Source organism: Oryctolagus cuniculus, chromosome 13 (genome assembly GCF_964237555.1).
Source record: "Oryctolagus cuniculus chromosome 13, mOryCun1.1, whole genome shotgun sequence".
NCBI classification, from domain to species: Eukaryota; Metazoa; Chordata; class Mammalia; order Lagomorpha; family Leporidae; genus Oryctolagus; species Oryctolagus cuniculus.
Window position 1 is genome coordinate 75,517,666 of NC_091444.1, and position 17,217 is coordinate 75,534,882.

The 17,217-nt window shown below is 42.9% G+C and overlaps 1 protein-coding gene across 7 annotated transcripts in view; it reads left to right on the top strand.

Annotated features, from left to right (window-relative positions):
• Positions 1–17,217, top strand: part of KIN (Kin17 DNA and RNA binding protein) — a 39,955-nt gene that overhangs the window by 9,649 nt on the left and 13,089 nt on the right. For 4 of the 7 annotated variants that reach the window (XM_002717311.5, XM_017347660.3, XM_070055766.1 and 1 more), the window contains exons 3-7: positions 3,549–3,592; positions 3,676–3,798; positions 4,802–4,983; positions 8,294–8,342; positions 9,655–9,715. In XM_002717311.5, coding sequence (XP_002717357.1) covers positions 3,549–3,592; positions 3,676–3,798; positions 4,802–4,983; positions 8,294–8,342; positions 9,655–9,715 — 459 coding nt within the window. Of the gene's footprint in view, positions 1–1,953; positions 1,997–3,548; positions 3,593–3,675; positions 3,799–4,801; positions 4,984–8,293; positions 8,343–9,654; positions 9,716–17,217 lie in introns of all 7 variants that reach the window. The other 3 variants (XM_070055764.1, XM_017347659.3, XM_070055762.1) reach the window with 1 other exon arrangement.

The window sequence follows — 17,217 nt, forward strand, 5'->3', positions numbered from 1 at the left end:
TCAGTAATCTTAGTGCTTCATCAAGGACGTTCTAGACGAAGTTGCTTGGTTGTTCCTGCGTGTTGATGGTGGTGAGGAATACACTGCTACTGCAGTATGATGTGGCTGTCCACTGCCTTGCCTTGTGTGCTGAGCTCCCAACAGGTTTACCCTCCATTGCTTTTTTTTTTTTTTAACATTTATTTATTTGTTTGAGAGGGAGAGAGAGAGAGGTTGTCCATCCCACTGCCTTCCTGAACCTCCTGCAGGCTGACTTCTGCCACTTTACTCTCCTGAAGAGTCACCTGTACCTTTTTGCATCTTCATCTTTCTGGATCTTTCTTCGGTGGGTCACGCTCATAACTCTTCATGGAAACATCACCATTTTATTTTCTTTCATGGTTTCCCTACTTACTTCCTTTGTGCTTTCTCTGTGCATTAACTCCTTTTCCTCACCCAGCTCCTCATTTTGGGGAAGTCCTTCAAGTTGCCTGCTTCGCTTCTTTTCATCTCACTCTACCTAGTCTCCTTGAATCTCACTGTTCCTCTGTTTACTTTATGCGTGGGTGCCTCCTAAATCTTCCTGTTCATTCCTGGTGTTTGTCTTGAGCTGGATGTTCCCCCTTGGGCAATTTAATCTGAATTTCAGATGCCTGTCTCAAAGTGAGCATTTCTAAAGCTGAACTCAGTATTTTTTCTACTACACCTGTTTCTCTCTCTCTCTCCCTCTCTCTCTTTCTTTCTCTCTCTCTCTCTCTGTGTGTGTGTGTGTGTGTGTGTATAAGAGTTTATTTGAGAGGCAGTGTGATACTGAGAGAAGATAAGACAGAGAGACGTATCTTCATTCAATCTGCTGGTTCATTAACTAAATACCTGCAACAGCTAGAGCTGGGCCAGGGCAAAGCCAGGAGCCAAGAACTCTGTCTGGATCTCCCATGTGAGTAGCAGGAACCCAAGTATTTGGGCCATCATCTGCTGCCTCCAAGGTGTATTAGCAGGGAGGTAGACTGGAAGTGCACTGTAGCTGGGACTTGAACCAGGCACTCGCTGCACCACAGTGTCCATTCCTCACACCTGCTTGTTACTCTATGTTGGCTAATAAGCTGTCTATGCAGCCTCCTAAGCTAGAAACCTTGAATTCTCTGAGGATTCCCTCTTGTCAGTTCTACGCAATGGCCTTTAAACTGGGGTCCTTTCCTTTCTCATTGTGCTGGTAACGGTCCTCAGCATCTCTCACCTAAAGTATTTTTTTCCTTTTAATATTCATTTACTTATTTGAAAGGTGGAGTTGGAGAGAGAGAGAGAGAGAGAATCAATCTTCCATCTATTGGTTCACTGCCCAAATGGCTGCAAAGGCCAGGACTGAGCTGAACTGAAGCCAGGAGTTTCATGTGGATGCAGGAGTCCAAGTACTTGGGCCATCTTCTGCTGCTTTCCCAAGCACATTAGCAGGGAGCTGGGTCAAAAGTGGAGCAGCCAGAACTTGAACCGATGCCCATATGGGGTGCCGGCTTCACAGGCAGCAGCTTAACCCACTACCCCACAACACGAGCCCCATCACATAAAGTATTTCAGTGACTTCCTCACTAGTTTCTAGGCTGCAGCTTCAGCTCGTCCTATACATGTTTATACCAGTGTCTCCCAAAACCCTCCTTGGGTCAGAATTGGAAGGCCTCTTGGCAAGTCGGCAAACCCCACTCCCAGCTCTTTGCTTGGTGAATCTGTAGGCCAGGGTTGGAAGTTTTGTGTTTCTCTCAAGTTCCCAGGGGATGCAGCGACCACTGGTCTGGGAACCACAGTCTGAGAATTATTATTGTCTACCGTCTGCCAGGATTATCTTTGTAAACTACAGATTTGAACAAATTTATTTTGATACTAAATTATTTAGTGCTTTTCCATTGCCTGCATGAAACCTGCCCGCTACAACATATAGATACTTCAAAAGTTAACCCAAACCTTATTTTTATTTTCTAGCCACAACTCTCCTCCCTGCTGACCCCCAATCACCATCATTTTTGTATCCTTTCTCTGTTTTCTTATGTTTTCATATCCATGCCTGCTGAGAATGGCCTTCGCCTCCTCTTCCCCTATAAAAGTCCGTTTTATACTTCTCTGCGCACATTAAGATCACCTCTAAAGGGGCGCAGACATTTAGCCTCGCGGTTAAGGCCCCAGTTCAGATGGCCGAGTCCCACACTGCAGTGCCGGGACTCCCAGCTCCAGCTTCTGCCTCCAGCTTCCGGCCACTACAGACCATGAGTGACTCAAGTAACTGAGTTCCTGTCACCCACGGAACAGGAACTTAGCTTAGCTTCTGCCTTCAACCTCAGCCCTGTCTCAGCCTTTATGGTGCTTTTGGGGAGTGAACCAATGGTTAGGAATTTTGTCTCTCCCTCTCTCTCTCTCTGTCTTGTAGCCTCATAAATAAATAAATATTTATTTATTTTGAAAGAGAGAGGAGAAACTAGGAGAGAGATCTTCCATCATTTGGTTCACTTCCCAGATGGCCGCAACAGCCAGTGCCAGGCCAGGCTGAAGCCGGGAGCTTCATATGGGTCCCCCATGTAGGTGGCAAGGACCCAAACACTTGGGCCATCTCCCCCTGCTTTTTCCAGGGAGCTGGATTGGAAAAACATCTAGGACACAAACTGGTGTCCATATGTGATGCTGGAATGATATGCAGCAGCTTTACCTATCATGCCAGCCCCAACAATTTTTTTTTTTTTTATTTGACAGAGTTATAGACAGAGAGAGAGACAGAGAGAAAGGTCTTCATTCCTTGGGTTTACTCCCCAAATGGCCGCCATGGTTGGCACTGCACCGATCCGAAGCCAGGAACCAGGTGCTTCCTCCTGGTCTCCCTTGCAGGTGCAGGGGCCCAAGCACTTGGGCCATCCTCCACTGCTCTCCCAGGCCACAGCAGAGAGCTGGACTGGAAGAGGAGCAATCGGGACAGAATCTGGTGCCCATATGGGATGCCGGCGCCGCAGGGAAGGATTAACCAAGTGAGCCACGGTGCCGGCCCCCAACAAATATTTTTTAAAAAATTAAATCACTGTAGGTATCTCCCTCAACTCTTTTGATGATATTTTTATATATTACTTTTTTAGTTTAACTTCTGTTATAATTGGGTTATCGTTATAATTATTATAATTGTTAAAATTGTTAGATTGTAACCTCCTTGAAGGTCAAGGTTTATGTTTTATTTACCTGTTATATAGCAATTAGCACAGTATACAGTTTAGAGGACATATTGCATAAGGGCAATTTGGTGATCATAGGTAGAATGAGATTATTATACTGTATTCAGGACTGCTAAGAGACTTCGTGAAGGATCCTCTCCAAAGGTACGCTGCTGTCTTACCAGGAGAGAAAGTTTCAGTTCCAGACAGACTTTTATCTTTAGCCCTTAAAGGCTATAACCTTTTAGCGTCCTTTCCTTGTTCCCTTTTTAAAGGTTCTCAGCAGATATTTGCTTGCCATTAAAACTGTACGATTGCCTACATTTTAGATGTAAGATGATGCTGTGTATTTACAGAAATTTCCTTAATGCTTTCTTTCTTTATTAGGGAATTCCGAAATGACTTTCTCGAACTTCTCAGAAGACGCTTTGGTAAATATCTTCTGTATTGTGCACATAATAATTCTGTACTCTCCAGTTTTCTCTGGATCAACGTTGTCCTATTTTGTTCTCAGGCACGAAGAGAGTCCACAACAACATTGTCTACAATGAGTATATCAGCCACCGAGAGCACATCCATATGAATGCCACTCAGTGGGAAACCCTGACTGATTTTACTAAGTGGCTGGGCAGAGAAGGTAAGAAGAGGAGATTATTTGAGGAGTTATTCTGTGGTACCATTGACGACAGAGAGAATTGTCATAATTTCTGTCGAAACTCATGGAAAACAGGATGTGTAGGGCAGTTAAAAACCTGGAGGAGGGGCAAGTGCTTGGCGCAGTGGTTACATTACCTGTGATACCTGCTTCCCATATCACAGTGTTCAGGTTCGAGTCCTGGTTCCATCTGTCTCTCTGCCTTTCTCATTAATACAGTTAATAAATAATAATAATAAATAAAATCGGAGGAAGGAGCAGACGTTTAGTCTAGCAGTTATGATGCCCAGGTTCCATGTTGCAGTGCTTGGGTTCAGTTCCTGGCTCTGATGCTTCAGCCTTCTACAGCACAGACCGTGAGAGGCAGCCGTGATGTCTCAGGTACTTGTCTTCCAGCTTCCCGCATGGGAGACGCTACTGAGTTCCTGGCTCCTCGCAGCCTTGGCTTTTGGGAGGCATTTCCAGAGTGGGTCAGTGGCTAGAAGCTGTCTCTCTCTATTTCTGAAATAATTTTTTTTTTAAAAATTCAGAAGAAAGCTGGCTCCATGGCTCATTAGGCTAATCCTCTGCCTGTGGCAGCAGCACCCCGGGTTCTAGTCCTGATTGGGGTGCTGGGTACTAGTCCCTGTTACTCCTCTTCCAGTCCAGCTCTCTGCTATGACCCAGGAAGGTAGTGGAGGATGGCCCAAGCGCTTGGGCCCTGCACCCACATGGGAGACCAGGAAGAAGCACCTGGCTCCTGGCTTCGGATCAGTGCACTGCCAACCTTGGCGGTCATTTGGGGAGTGAACCAATGGAAGGAAGACCTTTCCCTGTGTCTCTTTCTCTCACTGTCTAACTCTGGCTGTCAAAAAAAAATTTTTTTTTTTTTTTTTTTTTTTTTTTTTCAGAAAAAAATACTGGAGAGGTTGCAGATGACACATTTATATTTACGTTTTGCTTTGAGTGCATACAAATTTGTGATGTCTTTTTCCCCCCCGCAAAGGCTTGTGCAAAGTGGATGAGACACCAAAAGGCTGGTATATTCAGTACATAGACCGAGATCCAGAAACTATCCGCCGACAACTGGAGCTAGAGAAAAAGAAGAAACAAGACCTTGATGATGAAGAAAAGACTGCCAAATTTATTGAAGAGCAAGTGAGAAGAGGTCTGGAAGGGAAGGAACAGGTGGGCCACAGTGTCGTCCCAGAGGCAATGCAAGAGAGGCGAAAGCTGAGCTGAGCACTGAGTGGGGCGTTTGTAGTCAGCGTTCCTTATTCAGGAGGGGCAAGAGCCTGGCTCTTCTCTTACGTAAAGGCATATACTTTGGTGCTTCACTCCTGACTCTAGCTTCATGATCTTCACAATTATATAATCTTCCTAAACCTCACCCTTCTTATCTCTAGAGTAGAGGCAATATCCAGGGGGTACGTTCAACTGATTGTAGTTAATGCGGTGCTGGGGGTAAACATGGTGTGTGGGAACATGGGGGCCCACATTTATTCTAGCCTCATGTTGGAAGGTAGATACCACCCCTGAGCGAAGACTGGAGGAATCCGCATGCCTGTGAACCGCAGGGGAGGAGGTTGGAAAAGCTTTGATGTTAGAGTCACTAGTCAAGGCGTTTATTTCTGTATTGGTGCCTCCTGTGTGCCAGGACAAGATACAAAACACACCTCCCTCATGGAGCTTGCATTCTAACAGTTATGTGTCAGCAGGAAAATTCAGCCTGGTGTGCTTGCACAACTGCCAGCCACTTAAGTATTTTAAAAACTTTTTGTTGAGCTGTAACATACATTAAATAAAATGTCTGATGTGTTTAGTCTTCCATGTACAGTTCCATCAGCTTACACATCAGCATACACATTTGTGTAGAGAGGGAGAGAAGAGAGAGAGCCTGTGCACCCACAACCCAGAGAAAGATGGAGATCATTTCCAGTGTCCCAGATGTTCCTGTTCCCTTCTGCTCATTCCCAGTTCGTACTCCCACAGCCACTGTGCTGATGCACCACAGTCAGTTATTGATTCGGTCAGTCTGCTCTTGAACTTGGCCTAAATGGAATCACAGTATGTTCTTTTTTGTGTAGGACTTCTTTAACTTAGACACAATGTTTTTGAAATCCATTCATGTTCTTTCCTGTCAGTATTTCACTATTTTTTTAATTGATGCATCTTCCCTGATTTTATGAATATTCTTCTGTTGAGGAACATTGGGCTTGTATTCAGCTTTTGCCTATTATGAAAACAGCTGCTGTGATCATCATTACGCATGTCTTCTTTAAGATATTTAATATAAAGAGTAATGTAGGAAATAGCAGGAAATAAGATTTAAAGCATTAGTTGATTGCCAATGTATGAAAATCAGCTTTATACCATGTTAATTGTGAGTATGTCTATCATATTGTTACTCACATTAATATACACGTGTTCAAATAATCTTTAGGAATTTTCTTCATTGAATGAAAGCAGGAATGAAAATTAAGCTGCTGTTACTTTAAAATTTCAACTCGTGCTTAAGAAGGAAACCTTTATATTCTGTGTTTTCGGTGAAGTAATATAATTTCCTATTGAGGAAATTAAGAAGGATTGGCCGGCGCCACGGCTCACTAGGCTAATCCTCTGCCTGCGGCACCGGCACCCTGGGTTCTAGTCCCGGTTGGGGCGCTGGATTCCGTCCCAGTTGCTCCTCTTCCAGTCCTGCCCGGGAGAGCAGTGGAGGATGGCCCAAGTCCTTGGGCCCTGCACCTGCGTGGGAGACCAGGAAGAAGCACCTGGCTCCTGGCTTCAAACCGGCACAGCGCCGGCCATAGCAGCCATTTGGGGAGTGAACCAACAGAAGGAAGACTTTCTTCTCTGTCTCTCTCTCTCACTGTCTATAACTCTACCTGTCAAAAAAAAAAAAAAAAAAAAGAAAAAGAAAAAGAAAAATTAAGAAAGATAACTACTTGTTCAGAAGAAAATAGTTTACTTTTTGGAATAATATTGCTTGGTTATGTTTTAGCTTAGCGCTGGCAAAACCTTCATATTAGTTTGTGCTGTTTGGGTATAAACATAACTTTACTGTAAAAGACAGGGCAAACCTGAAAAGTGCATCCTTATTCCATGTTTAATCCATTATTTTAAAAGTAAAATTATGTTCTTTTGCCTTGCTGTGGGAAATCTTGTATGGGCGTTACCTAAGGAAACATCATTTTAGTTAGATCTTTTCTTTAATTTTTAATTTTTTTAATTTTTTTTTTAATTTTTTGACAGGCAGAGTGGACAGTGAGAGAGAGAGAGAGAGAGAGAAAGGTCTTCCTTTGCCGTTGGCTCACCCTCCAATAGCCACTGCGGCCGGCGCACCGCGCTGATTCGAAGCCAGGAGCCAGGTGCTTCTCCTGGTCTCCCATGTGGGTGCAGGGCCCAAGCACTTGGGCCATCCTCCACTGCACTCCCTGGCCACAGCAGAGAGCTGGCCTGGAAGAGGAGCAACCAGGACAGAATCCGGCGCCCCAATTGGGACTAGAACCCGGTATGCCGACGTGGCAAGGCGAAGGATTAGCCTAGTGAGCCGTGGCGCTGGCCTTTAGTTAGATCTTAAGAGCATCTTTTTAAATTAGTAGAAATAACAATTCATGTTTATGTAATACTACAATTAGTATATATTTTTAAGATTTATTTTATTTATTTGAAAGAGTTACAGAGAGCGGTAGAGACAGAGAGAGAGGTCTTCCATCTGCTGGTTCACTACTCAGATAGCCGCAACGACTGGACCTGTGCCAATCAGGAGCCAGGAGCTTCTTCCGGGTCTCCCACGTGGGTGCAGGGGCCCAAGGACTTGGGCCATCTTCTACTGCTTTCCCAGGCCATAGCAGAGAGCTGGATCGGAAGGGGAGCAGCTGGGACTAGAACCAGTGCCCATATGGGATGCCAGTGCTTTAGGCCAGGGCTTTAACCTGCTGTGTCACAGCACCAGCCCCATACAATTAGTATTTTTTTAAGGCAGGCACTGTGCTAAGTGTTTTCTGTACATTATGCCACTTAACACTTTCATAATTCTAAATATGTACATTATCTCTGCTTTGGAGATGGAATAAATGAGGCTTATGGGAGATGACGAGACTAACATTGCAGAGGTAAATTTTATGTGCAGTTTTGTTTGAGTTTGGTCTAAAGCTACTAATAATGACTGTACTTTTAAAATAATTCTGTAGCTAAGATTCCTGAAGTTTATTGCTTTATGTTTTCATTTTTTCTTGCTTAAATTGTAACAGAAATAAAAATGTAAGTAAGCTGCAGTTTGGTATAGAATAATTACTTTTTTGCCCTTTAAAGTAATTTGAAGAATATTTGCAGGGCATATAATTTCTCAGTTATGATGTGTGGACATCACACCTCAGAGTGCATCTTAGATCACAGGTTCCAAGCCCTAAGATAGACCTATTGAATATTGGCAGTAAATACACTGCAAACTGAAACCTTCGAACCTCTCATTTTCATTTTTTTGGTTTGTTTTTAGGAGGTCCCTATTTTCACGGAATTAAGCAGAGAAAATGATGAAGAGAAAGGTAATTTTATATTTTTCTTTCTTTAATATAATGCTTTTGTGTTGGCTGTGCTGAAAACCAGCAATCTATCTGAGTTGCGTTGTTGTCATTGGTACAATGAAAATAATACTAATGAATTGGGTGGTATGCCTGCAGCTCCAAGTAATAAAATTTCCTAAGTTTAACCTCAACAATAAAGAAATATCTTGCCATAATAAGAATCCCGGAGGTTCAATGGTTCTGCATGCCATATAGACACAAGGTAGCTGCCAGCACTCCAGCCATCACATTTAGACCCAGTATTTTCAAGAGGATAGCAGAGAGCATTTTTTCTGGAGTCCTCTTAGGATCCAAGAAATAGTTCCTGAAAGACACTCCTCCCATCAGAGGATTTCCTTTTGGAGGTCATTGGCCAGAACTGCGTCTTAGTCTACCTGAAGTCACTGAGATAATGTTGATGGGCTTGAAGAGCTGAAGATGCTGTTGTATCTCCTGAACCACGTGGGCAAGAGGTGTGGCAGCGAAACAGAGCTGGAGTGTGACTGGTCGGGCAAGCTGGGGGCAGAGGAGCAAGGCAGCCGACCTTGTCCTCTTCAGCAGTTGACACGTAAGGTTGTTTCTTAGCTCTCCAGGCTTCAGCCTAGGACACCTTGTAGCAGGGATAGGGAATGTCTGACCCCACCGTATAATGTCTGCAGAATCATTTGGTCTGACCCTGCCAAAGCAACCCAGGCGGGACTCGAAACTCAGTAGATCTATTGCCGGCTAATTTTGAAGTTGGTGATTTTTGTATGGCCTGTGAGTGATATTATAAATATCCAAATAGCCCTTGGCAGAGAAGCAGTTCTCCTCTCCTGTTTTATAGTAACCTGAGATTGATCTCTGGATTGGAGCATTTTTTAGCTCACTTATTATTTTTTTTTAAGATTTATTTTATTTATTTTAAAGACAGAGTTATAGAGAGAGGTAGATACAGAGAGAGAGGTCTTCCAACTGCTGGTGCACTCCCCAGATGGCCGCAACAGCCGGAGCTTTACTGATCCGAAGCCAGGAGCCAGGAGCTTCCTCCAAGTTTCCCACTTGGGTGCAGGGTTCCAAGGACTTGGGCCACCTTCTACCGCTTTCCCAGGCCATAGCAGAGAGCTGGATCAGAAGAGGAGCAGCCGGGTCTCAAACCGGCGCCCATATGGGATGCTGGCACCACAGCGCCAGCCCCAGCTCTCACTTATTAAAAATGTCCGTGACTTCCTATGTGAGTACCTCGTGGTATCTGAGCACAAGTTTGTTGGCATTTTCCTGAAACACACATGGGCTAACACTCTCTCTCTTCCAGTCACATTCAATTTGAATAAAGGAGCATGCACTTCAGCAGGAGCAACATCTTCCAAACCAAGGTGGGTTCCACGAGCTTACCTAAAACTTGAGAATTTCTGCGAAGGCTTGATTCCTGCATTCTGTTTTAAAGATTTATTTATTTATGTAATTGAAAGGCAGAGTTACAGAGAGAGAAAGGGAAAGAACGAACGAGTGATCCTCCATCCGCTGGTTCACTCCCCAAATGGCCACAATGGCCAGTCGTGGGCTGATTCGAAGCCAGGAGCCAGGAGCTTCTTCCAGGTCTCCCATGCAGGTGCAGGGGCCTAAGCACTTGGGCCATCCTCTGCTGCTTTCCCAGGCACATTCGTAGGGAGCTGGATTGGAAGTGGAGCAGCTGGGATTCTAACCAGTGTTCATATGAGATGCTGATGTCGAAGGCAGCAGTTTAACCCACTACACCACAACACTGGCCTCTGTTCTTACATTTTGAAGTATTGTGAATCGTTTTTGTCTGGTTGCAATTTTCTTCTTTATTGGTTTGTTTTGTGGGTTGGTTGGGGTTTTGTTTGCTCTTTAGCAAGTGTTCGTATGTGACAGTGCTGAGATGGTTTTCTGTGCTGAGGAAAAGCACATTTTTATCAAATACTTTCACACAGAGAACCTTTTGGTTCTCCATTAATCCTTCTCCATTTAATGTATTTATTTTCTTATCATAACCTACTTAGCCCAGTCTCAATGTTTGGTATGGTGTACATTTTTCTGTTTTATTTTTTAAGATTATTTAAAAATATTTCTTTATTTTCATGTTTTTAAAAGATTTATTCATTTATTTAAGAGGTAAAGTTGCAGACAGAGGGAAGAGACAGAGAGAAAGGTCTTCCGTCCGTTGGTTCACTTCCCACATGGCCACAAGTGCAGGGGCCCAAGCACTTGGGCCATCCTCTGGTGCTTTTCCAGGAGCGTTAGCAGGGAGCTGGATCAGAAGAGGAGCATCCGAGAGCATCTGGTGTCCATGTGGGATGCTGGTGCCGCAGGCAGAGGTTTAGCCTACTACACCATAGTACCGGTCCCTATGTTTTTTATTTGGAAAGACAAGAGAGGAGCAGGTGTGGTGTAGCCAGTAAAGCTGCCACCTTGCAGTGCCGGCATCCCATGTGGGCGCTAGTTCTAGTCCCGGCTGCTCCACTTCCGTGCCTGGGAAAGCAGCAGAAGATGCCCCAAGTGCTTGGGCCCCAGCACCCACATGGGATGAAGTTCCTGGCTCCAGGCTTTGGCCTGGTCCAACCCCAGCTGTTTTAGCCATTTGGGGAGTGAACCAGTGGATGGCAGATCTCTCTGTCTCTCCCCTTACTCTCTGTAGCTCTACCTTTCAAATAAATAAAAAATATCTTTAGAAAAAAGACAGGATAGACAGATACACAGAGACAGACAATGCCCACCCAGTGGTTTAGTCCCCAGATGCCCACAATAGCTGGAGATAGACGGGCTAAATCCAGCAGCTGGAAACTCAGTCTGGCTCTCTATCATGGATGAGCCCTCACACGCTGCCTCCCAGGGTGCACACTAGCAGGAAATTAGAATCTGAAGCACAGCCTGTACTCAGAGCCAGGTACTCTGACATGGTACGTGAGCATCGCCAACACACCTTTAACCATTACGCCCAAAGCCCGTCCCTGTAATGTGATTTTCTGATAATAGAAACTTGGCAATCTATCTCCTTACCACTCAGTGTGGTGTAAATGCACTACTAGTCATAATTGCCTTCCCTTTTAGATGACATAGTACAAAGCAGGATTGGCAAGCTGTTTCTGTAAAGGGCCATATGGTAAATATTTCACTTTTTTGACCATATGTTTTTGTCAGTTCCACTTTACTCTGCTTTCCTATTGAGAAAGCAGCTGTAGACAATACTACGTGAATTCAGTTCATTGGTATTCTAATAAAATGTTATCTGGAAAAGCAGGTGGTGGGCTTTAGGTGGTAGATTTAGTCCCGAGGCTATAGTTTGCCAAAACCTGGTATAGCATGTGGTAAGGCAGTTCTGTCCTTTCACATTATCTTCTCTTGCAGCTGTAATAAATTCTTTCATCAAATTTTTATCTGCTATTTGCGATGGATAATGCATCCAGTTTTGTTATGGGTGTTAAAAAACATGAATAAGACAATATATTGAAGTACCAGTATCTACTAGGATTTGGTCCTATGCTGGGTGATGTTTTTTATGTTACGTTGTAGTTTACATGTGAAGCTCTGTGTTTTGCTTTGTTTGTAGGCTAGTGCTTATTTGTATGTCTGAATAAGCAGCTAGGAGAATTGATGAAAGCAGGTAGGCTGGGTTACCACTATATCTCAGGTTCAAAATGACTTAACCAGGGTATAGCAGGTTAAGCCCCGGCCTAGGATACCAGCCTCCCATATTAGAGTGCCTGGCTTTGAGTCCCAACTCTGCTTCTGATCCAGTTCCCTGCTAATGCACAACCTGGAGGCAACACACAGTGGCTCAGATTGTTGGGTCTCTGCCATCCATGTGGGAGACCCTGATGGAGTTCTGGCTTCTGGCTTCAGCCTGGCCCGGCTCTACCTGTGAACCAGCAGGTAGACAATCTTGCCATCTGTCTGGCTGTCTCTGTTGCTCTCCCTTTCAAACAAGTCAAAATCAATAATGGACATTTTTAAGAAAATGACTTGCCAGATGTCCTAACTTTGATGAAAATATTTCAAAATGAACACCTACATTAGAAATTGGTCAATTGGCTTCTGCATGTATTACATTTAGAAAGAATTCACTAACGTTGGTGTGATAACCACCTGGAACACAAACTCAAAACTGTATCATAACACACATGCCTTCAAGTTTTAGACTCTTAGGCTTTTATCTCCATTATCTTTTTTTTTTTTTAACTTTTATTTAATGAATATAAATTTCCAAAGTACGGCTTATGGATTACAATGGCTTCCCCCTATAACGTCCCTCCCACCCGCAACCCTCCCCTTTCCCATTCCCTCTCCCCTTCCATTCACATGAGGATTTATTTTCAATTCTCTTTATATACAGAAGATCAGTTTAGCATACATTAAGTAAAGATTTCAACAGTTTGCTCCCACACAGAAACATAAAGTGAAAAATAATAGATGATTTTTTAAATGATGATGAAATCAGATCAGACCTATTGTCATGTTTAATCCCAGTGAGAGTCAAGTTGGGAATTGCTAATTTCTTCTTCTTTTTTTTTTTTTTAACAGAAGATCAGTTTAGTATACATTAAGTAAAGATTTCAACAGTTTGCACCCCCATAGAAACACAAAGTGAAATATACTGTTTGAGTACTCGTTATAGCATTCACGCTCAATGTACAGCACATTAAGGACAGGGATCCTACATGAGGAGTAAGTGCACGTGACTCCTGTTGTTGACTTTACCAATTGACACTCCTGTCTATGGCATCAGTAATCTCCCTATGCTCCAGTCATGAGTTTCCAAGGCTATGGAAGCCCCTTGAGTTCTCCGACTCTTATCTTGTTTAGACAAGGTCATGGTCAAAGTGGAGGTTCTCTCCTCCCTTCAGAGAAAGGTACCTCCTTCTTTGAAGACCTGTTCTTTCCACTGGGATCTCACTCACAGAGATCTTTCATTTAGGTGTTGTTGTTTTTTTTTTTTTTTTTTTGCCTGAGTGTCTTGGCTTTCCATGCCTGAAATACTCTCATGGGCTTTTCAGCCAGATCGGAATGCCTTTAGGGCTGATTCTGAGGCTGTTATTTCTAGTTGTAGATCAATGTTAAGAGTAGTTCCAGCGAATCCCAAATCTGTCATCCTTGTATTAGTTTTCTATAGATGCTATCATAAATTATCACAAGCTGGGTAGTTTAAAATAACTAAAATCTGTCTCTAGAGGCCTGGCTTCTGAAATCAGTGTGTTTGCAAAGTTGTGCTCCCTCCATCCAGAAGGTCTTGGGGAGAATCTATTCCTTGTCTCTTCTTAGCTTCTGTCTTCCTTGGCCTGTGGTTGTGTGCCTCCAGTCAATACCAACAACTTTGTGTTTGCTCTTCTGCATGTGGATTTTTCCACATGTCAAATCTCCCTCTGCCATCCTCTTAAAAAATAGGGGTAATTGCACTGGGGGCCTGCCATAATAATCAAGGATAATATCATTTTACGGTCTTTCATATCACTTGAAAAGACCGTTTTTTCCGAATACAGTAATATTTGTCAGTTCCAGGGGTGAGGATGTGAGGATGTGGTAGCTTTGGGGCATCTGTTCACCTGCTGTACTCCTAGGCCAAGCCTTGACATTATCAGGAAAAAAGTTTTATTTGATCAAAGTTCTGTGAATTTTGTCTCAATTACATATATCAATATGTACATAGTGTCACAGCTAGCACCTTTAAATGACTCAGCTAAATGTTTCTTTTCTGGAATTATGGAGTACTTTTTTAGACGTTGGGATTTGTTCTCCTGGTGTTTTATATCTTGTATATCTAAAACTTAGAATGAACTAAATGATGTAAGTATCAAAATGGACATTGGAGGCTATGTTGAGACCTAAAACAAGCCCAGCTTCTCCACGGCTTGAGAGGGACTATTTAATTCCCCTTCTGTTTTCTTTTGGATTTCTCCATCTCCTTTCATAGCTCTAAGATTCTCTTGGGTACTGAAAATAGAAATCTAGGGCTGTGCCAGAGACTTGTACCTTCCACGTCCAATCTGTTAATCTTCATATCTTGCCTTGATTTTAAACCCCTATTAACCCTGTCTCAGTCTCTCACCACTCTGATAGAACCTTGATATGCCAAGCAGAAAGATCTAAACTTACATTCTCACCATGTCATTCTCCAAGTAAAGTCTCCCCATGTCCAGTATCTATAAGCTGATTTTTTATTTTTTTTACATACTGTTACATGACCCTTGCGATCTGGGGTATCTCCTGCCCTTTACACCCTAGCTGTATGAAGTTCTTTTTAGTCCCTGATTCTGCTGAAGGGTCTTAATCTTTCTTGCCTTTGCATTTACTGTTCCTGCTTTCTAGAATGCCTTCCAGTGTGTTCTTCCACTATAACATGAAATGCTACTGGGCTGTTCTGATCGTCTTGTCTTCATTGCTTGTTGCATTCTATGCATTTGATAATGCTAAATACATTTCTTCATAGACAGTTTTCCATTAGGTTTATTTGTGTGTGTGGCCATGTTAACCATTTCTAAATGTACAGTGCAGTTGGATTAAGTACATCCACACTTTTATGTAACCACCATCCATCTCCAGGACTTTCATTAGCTCAGACTGAAATTCTGTACCCTTTCAGACTTTTTTTGAACATATGTTTTTGTCACAAGCACTAAATTCTGTTTTCATAGTGAGAAAGCAGCTGTAAACAATGCTACCATTCTACTTTTTGTTTCTATGAGTTTGACTGTTCTCTAGGCACCTCATACAAGTGGAATCCTGATATGCTTGCTTGTGCCTGGCTACTTTCATTTAGCATGATGTCTTCAAAGTTATTCCATGTTTGTAGCATGTACCAAAATTTCATTCTTATGTAAGGCTGAAAAATACCCTACTGTATGGACATACCACATTATGTTCACCCATTTATCCGTTGGTGGACATTTGGGGTCAATACTTTTTGACTATTGTGAATGTTACTACTTATACCCTGGTATGCAGATTGGTTCCAAAACCTTACTTTTAGTTCTTGTGTATATATACTCGTGAGTAAAATTACTGGACAGTATGGTTTTCCTGTGTTTCATTGTTTGAGCAACTATAATACCATTTTCCTATATTGGCTGCAAGATTTTACATTCCTTCCAGTAATGTTGAGTGATTCCAGTTTCTCCACAGCTTGGCCAACACTTGGTATTTTCTGTGTTTTTAATCATAGCACTCTTTCTAATGTGAAGTGGCATTTCGTTGTGATTTTGACTTGCATTTGCCTAATGATCAGTGAGAGTTGAGCATCTTTTCATGACGCTTACCGGCCACTCGTGTATCTTCCTTGGAGGGATGTGTGTTCAAGTCTTTTGCCCTTGTTTTAATTGTTAATGACCATGTTTTCCAAGTTTGGGACAGCTGTAAATAATGTGCCCTGGTTACTATAATATTTAATTTCTGATTGAATTGTGGGATAAAGACCCAGTAAGTGAAGCTTTCCAAAAGGCAAAGCCTTAATTTATATGCACAGAAACCATCTTCTTTAAAGACAGAGTGGGGGGCTCCCCAAGTGCAATCCTCTGTGTAGAAAAACTGGAGACTTTAGTTGACTGCAAACCGAACATGAGTCCTGAGAGTAACCTGGCACTAATGAATCCAACACCACCATAAATGCATTTTTTTGAAAGTCCAAATAAAGGGAAATAATTCTATTGTGTTTGCTACTGGTTGTATTTTTTTTCTTGGTTGTCTCCAAGGTAATTTTATGTAAATATTTATCCTTTGTTTCATCCTCTGTGAATGACACATTAAATGACTAGACAGATAAGAGTGACTGAGTTAGCAAATATTAATAGAGTATCTATTTTATGTACATTATAAGTTACTTTTACAGGGGAAAAAATACTGCCCCTCACCTTACTGTAAGAGACGAGTCACATATGCAGATATGATTATACTTCAAGTGGAATGTCATGCACGGCACAAGATGCTATGGAAGTTCAATTCTCATGAAGAATGGATCTTAAAGAATTTCAACAGAGGGCTGGTGTCGTGGCCCAGTGGGTTAAGCTGCTGCCTGCAACACTGGCATCTCATATGAGTGGCCAGATCGAGTTCCAGCTGTTCCATTTCCAATCCAGCTCCCTGCTAATGTGCCTGGGAAAGTAGTGGTAGATGGCTCAAGTATTTGGACCCCTGCACCCATGTGGGAGACCTGGATGTGTTTCCAGGCTCCTGGCTTTGGCCTGGCCCAGTCCTGGCCATTGCAGCTATTTGGAGAGTGAACCATTGAGTAGAATATCTCTCTCTATCTGTCTGCCTGTTTCTCTCTCTCTCTGAGTAGAATATCTCTCTCTGCCTGTCTCTCTCTAACTCTGTCCAACAAATAAATAAAAAAATTTTTTTAAGATTTATTTATTTATTGAAAAGGCAGAGTTACAGAGAGGCAGATGCAGAGAGAGAGAGAGAGATCTTCCATTTGCTGGCTCATTTCCCAAATGGCTGCAACTGCTGGAGTTGGGCCAATCTGAAGCCAGGAGCCAGGAGCTTTTTCCAGGACCCCCACACAGTTGCAGAGGCCCAAGGACTTGGGCCATCTTCTACTCCAGGCCATAGCAGAGAGCTGGATCAGAAGAGGAGCAGCTGGGATTTGAACCAGTGCCCCATATGGGATATTGGCACTGCAGGTGGAGGCTTTACCTGCTGTGCCATAGTGCCAGCCCCATAAATGCAAATCTTAAAAAAAAGAATTTCAACAAGTGGAGATAAAAAGGGAGACTGTTTTATTTATAAAATGAGTCATATGCAAATTCTCAGTCTTGAAACACACAGTAGCTGTCCATAGTGAAATGGTCACAATGGCCGGTGTGTATCATTGGTCAGGGGTAATGATAAGTGGGTACCTTGGGCCTGTGATTCATAGTGTAGATTG